This window comes from Humulus lupulus, chromosome 9 (genome assembly GCF_963169125.1).
Source record: "Humulus lupulus chromosome 9, drHumLupu1.1, whole genome shotgun sequence".
Classification (NCBI taxonomy): Eukaryota; Viridiplantae; Streptophyta; class Magnoliopsida; order Rosales; family Cannabaceae; genus Humulus; species Humulus lupulus.
Genome location: NC_084801.1, coordinates 185287573 through 185292955, shown reverse-complemented (window position 1 = coordinate 185292955; position 5383 = coordinate 185287573). Strand labels below are relative to the sequence as shown.

The following is a 5383-nucleotide window of genomic DNA, read 5'->3' as shown; positions in this document are numbered from 1 at the left end:
TATAATAGTTTTTCTCCAATGACAACCAACTTCAGTAAACATTTATTTATATATATATATATATAAAATAAATAAAATTCCAAATAACACCATTACATAGCAAAAAATTGAGATGTTTCACTTGAGCCACAATATATAACTTGAACGCCAAGAATTAATATGTGGGACATTATTATTTATAATCACACACACACACACATATATATATATATATATAAATAAGACAAGAAGCTATAGTGTAGTGATCAGAGATGTCAAACAAGACATGTAAATATTATATATATATATATGTACATATATATATATATATATATATCTGGCTAGTCTTGGTTCGTTGCGTCAAACTTTGGAAACTTTGAAAGCAATGAAAAAACAGATACACCATGCTTGAAGCATTGAAGAGACAAAATTAAGCTTTAAACTTCTTACTGTTCATAGCTGATTTAATTTGGCACGCTTTATTTACTATTAGACTACTCACAGTTAGAAATTCACACGTCTAAATAAGAGGGTATAACAAAGGCGTGTACTTTTCAACTCTCATATATATTTTTTTCTTTAAAACAAAATTAAAAATAATATGCTTATAATATTGTACATTAATTAATTTCAAGCATCAATAATGTGTTGCTATTGTACAACACTTATTCAATATCACACTTTATAATTTGTTAGCTATCTCTAATACTAAAATTGTTGCTATTTGTCATTTTAAGATGCCCAACACCACATAAGATGACACTTTATGATTAGTTAACGATATATCATAATACTTATTAAATTCAAATAAATGAGATTCGATATTGGATTGCATCAATAGTGGTATGCTATCTCCTTGTGGTGTTGGACACTAGTAGTATCCCTTAACAATTCTTTAATATTAATTATTAAATTAAGTTATGCGATAGCTGATATTAGATTACATCGATATGCGACTTCTTTGTAGTGTTAATTGGGCATCACTGATTAACTTAAGCAATTTTCATATTTAATAGGGGTTTTTTTGTACTTAAATCCAACAAGATCACACAATTGAATTATTATCATTATGATGTCACATACTTGAATTATACATTATCTCCTAAAATGATTGGGAGTTTTACTATAAGAAAACCGAAAGTTACTACCTTGGTGGGCTTAGTTAGTGGGTATATATATGTTAGGTAGCATTGATTTATTTTCCTCAAAAACTACTTATATATTTTTGGCTCTATTCTCTTAACGAGTAAAACTCTTTCTTGGGTCATATGATAATTCGAAGGAAGAAGAAGAAGAAGTAACATCAATCTCATCAATGTCTATAAGAAAGTGTCTCGTTCTCCCAAAGTGCTTTGGCAAGAAGAAAAAGAAGAAGAATACGAAGAACACTACCAATAACTACAACAAAATGGACACCATAGCCAAAAAATGGAGATATCTGAGTGGCCAAAACAACTGGAAAGACTTGTTGGACCCTCTCAACATAGATCTCAGGCGATACATAATTCACTATGGAGAAATGGCTCAAGCATCGTACGACGCTTTCGACACTGAGAAAGCGTCGAAATTCGCTGGGAGTAGTCGCTTCGGTAGGAAGAGCTTCTTCGAAGAGGTTGGCCTAGTGAAAGGCAACCCCTTCGAGTACAGTGTGACCAAATTCTTGTATGCAACTTCTCATGTGAATGTGCCAGATGCTTTTCTAATAAGGTCTCTGTCTAGAGAGGCTTGGAGCAAGGAATCGAATTGGATGGGCTATGTGGCTGTGGCCACAGATGAAGGAAAGGCTGCTCTTGGAAGAAGGGATATTGTGATTTCTTGGAGAGGTACTGTACGAACATTGGAGTGGATCAATGATTTTGAGTTTGATTTGGTTTCACCTTTGAAGATTCTTGGTGATGATTATGGTGGTGATCCTAAGGTTCATCAAGGATGGTATTCCATTTACACTTCTGATGATCCTCGTTCTCAATTCAATAAAATTAGTGCCAGAGAACAGGTAATAATTAATGAATATATGTGTGTGTATATATATATTTGAATTGTTTTCATATATTCTAAGGGATATAGATTATGAGAAAAAAGATTTGGAGAAAGAAAGATAAAATATTTTTTAGTCTTGAAAAAAAATTCTTTTGAGATTATTCTGTTTTCTAATATAATTTTAAAAGGTTTCAATGTTATAAAGTTACTTGAAATTTATAAGGTTTCAACAAAAAAAAGGTAAACCAATTATTATTATTATTTTTTTTATACCTTCCTAATTAAATAAGTTACAACAATATTCTTACATATATATTTCAATTTTTTTAGAGTATTGCTAAGGTGTACTAGAGAAGTCCCACATCAAGATAGCATAATATTATAAGATTTTTTCTTAAATACTTTTTTATTTTTTTTTATTTTTTTACGGTTGCTATTTTTTTTCTTAAATACATTTTTTTTTACTTTTTTATGGTTGTTAATTTTTTCTTAAAAAATATACATTTAAATTTTCAAAAATACGATTTTTAAAGTTTCATAATTACGAAAATATGCTTTTTAGGAAAAACAATTTGAAAGTAATTTTAAAACAACTCACTAGACCAATTAAACATAAAATAAAAACCTAAAATCAACGTAAAAATACACAAAAATAAATAAAAACAATGTGAAAAAAAAAAGACAAAACCGTAAAAATTTCCTTAAAACTATAAAATTGAAAAAAAAAATATTTGACCGTAAAAACATAATTTTTTAACGAAAATTAGTATTTTATGTAATTTTTTCTAATATTATTGGTGTAATCTATTCTTGGTTCTACACATTTTAATTTAATAAGTATTATGATGTATTTTAAACCAATTATAGGGTGTCACCTAACTTATATAATATTAGACACCCTTAAATTGTCAAATAACAACATTATTTCTTTTTATATAAATATAACAAAACAAAAAAAAGTAAACCATTTATTTTATTTTATTTTTACCTTCCTAATTAACTAATTTAACAACAATATCCCTCTCCATATAGATTTGTATGCTTAATTTGATACAGATGCTGAAAATGTCAAAGTTCATCTTACTCATAAAACTGCTATGTCAACATATGATTATCAGGTTCTTAATGAGATCAGAAGACTAGTTGAGCTCTACAAGAACGAAGAAATCAGCATAACCATCACCGGCCACAGCTTGGGCGCCGCAATCGCTACTCTAAACGCAGTGGACATATTGGCCAACGGATACAACAAGCCAACTATGTCCACTGCGACATGTCCGGTCACTGTCTTCGTCTTCGCCAGCCCTCGAGTCGGAGACAGTGATTTCAAGAAGCTATTTTCATCCTACCGAGATCTTCGAGCTTTGCGAGTTCGAAACGCCTCAGATATCGTCCCAAACTATCCCTTCATTGGGTTCTCGGACGTGGGAGAAGAGTTGGAGATAGACAATCGCAAGTCCAAGTACCTCAAGAGCCCCGGAAGCGTTTCGAGTTGGCACAATTTGGAGGGTTACTTGCATGGAGTTGCGGGGACGCAAGGGAGCAAAGGAGGGTTCCGCTTGGAAGTTGATAGAGATATTGCTTTGGTGAACAAGAGTATGGATGCGTTAAAGGACGAGTATCTTGTCCCGGGTTCTTGGCGATGTGAGAAGAATAAGGGAATGGTTCAACAAGATGATGGTTCTTGGAGGTTGATGGATCATGAGGAGGAAGATGATTGATGTTTTTTCTTTTCTTTTCCTATAAGTACTATTGTTGGAATGATGATGTATGAGCTTTGATTTAATGTAGGGATAAAAGAAAACTAATTATTATGTTGAAAGATTTGGATTTGGATTTGGATTTAATGTAGGGATACGAAATCAAAGAATATATATATATATATGTGAATAAACACAATATATTTACTAAAATCATCAAAAGCGAAGTACCCTTCTCATGAGAAGTCCTCAATATTAAAACTTGCACTTGTTCATTGGAGATATAGCTAAAGATAATTTTAGTAACTTATATATATAAAATTATATTGTTAGAAAATATAAAAGAGATGCTAGAAAATCTTTTGGAGGATGATGAGTGAAGTAAACCATGCTTTTATATATTGTTGAATGAGTTCACGTACTTTTTTAATGTGGGACACTACCAAAAAAACCATCCCTATTATATATATATATATTTGAGAAGGGAAATTTGAACTTTTATGCTCTATGAGGGGTATTAAGTCAAAAAATTACTAGACTCTTTGATCATTTCAAAATAATCCTAATGTTTTTTACAGTACCAAAAATGCCCCTGCCACAACCCCGACTTTTGGTTCTCCTTTCTCTCTTTCTCCACTATCTCACTCTCACTCTCTTGGTTCAGCTCTCCCCCGCCCGAAACCCATTGAACCCAGCTTGTCTCGCCGCTGTCGAACCACCGTGCCTCCGTCAACCTCCCTTCAAAATCTCTGTCGAACCCCCATGCCATAAAAACCAAAGGGCTGCATCTCCCTTTCGAAGCTTCCATTAAAACTAAAGTCTCTGTCTCTCCATCTTGCATCTCTCGTCTCCGTCGACCTCGACCAAAACCCACGAGATTCAAGTGTACAAAGGTAAGTTCTTGACATATTTTTCATTTGATTTGTTAGTGTTAAAGTATAGGATTGTTTGTGTAATTTTTTTTTGGTTTTGTGTATGGATTGTTGTTTCTGGTTGGGATTTTGTATGGAATGTAGTGGGAATGGTAGAATGAATTGCTGGGCATTTTTCTGGGTTTCATGAGGTTGCTCGATAGGGGTTCGAGGCTGGTTTGATGGGGGGCTTGGTTTAGCATTTAAGGGATCCAGGTGCATGCTCAATGGTGATTCGATGCATGCTCGATATTGGTTCGATGGGGTGTCATTAAGAAGTTCCAGATGCATGGTCGATGGGGTTCGGTGTATGCTCGATTTGGGTTTGATGGGGTAGGCATTTAGGAGTTCCAAGAATGGGTTTGATGGTGATTCGATGCATGCTCGAGGTTGGTTCGATAGGGTGAGCCTTAGGGGTTCCAGGTGCATTGTTGATCCCAAAAGCGGGTATGTTTTAATATTTAAACTCGCAAGTGCACGAATCGTTTCGAAATATAATGTTCATGTAAGTACGAGGTTGAACCCATGGGAGTTGACTAACATCAAAAGAAACTATTTCAAACAAAGCAAGAAGATTCTAACCTAGTTCCAAATATTTGATGAGATTTTGTTTTAGAAAAATAAAAGACAAGTAATAAAAAGATTTAAGATTAAATAGAAAAATAGTTTTCAAATGAGATATGTAAAATAAGATTATTAAGATATTAGAATCCACAAAATGTAAGTTCAATAGTATTTATAAGTATATTGATTCCCAAGTTTAGATATAGTTGAAATAAATCACACTATACTTTTTTCAAAATACATTTTCTA

The 5383-nt window shown here is 32.7% G+C and overlaps 1 protein-coding gene across 1 annotated transcript; it reads left to right on the top strand.

The window, feature by feature from the left end:
- The first annotated feature begins 1183 nt into the window (after positions 1-1183).
- LOC133801642 (phospholipase A1-IIgamma) lies at positions 1184-3798 on the top strand. Its single transcript, XM_062239890.1, has 2 exons — positions 1184-1975; positions 3078-3798. The coding sequence occupies exons 1-2, from the start codon at positions 1295-1297 to the stop codon at positions 3678-3680; spliced, it is 1284 nt and encodes a 427-aa protein (XP_062095874.1). The 5' UTR covers positions 1184-1294; the 3' UTR covers positions 3681-3798.
- Positions 3799-5383: the final 1585 nt, after the last annotated feature.

Bases quoted from the DNA above. Each gene is read 5' to 3' on its own strand.
- LOC133801642 (XM_062239890.1), top strand. From the start codon at position 1,295: ATGTCTATAAGAAAGTGTCTCGTTCTCCCAAAGTGCTTTGGCAAGAAG. The intron at 1,976-3,077 runs GTAATAATTAAT...TATGATTATCAG, and splicing joins AAATTAGTGCCAGAGAACAG to GTTCTTAATGAGATCAGAAG.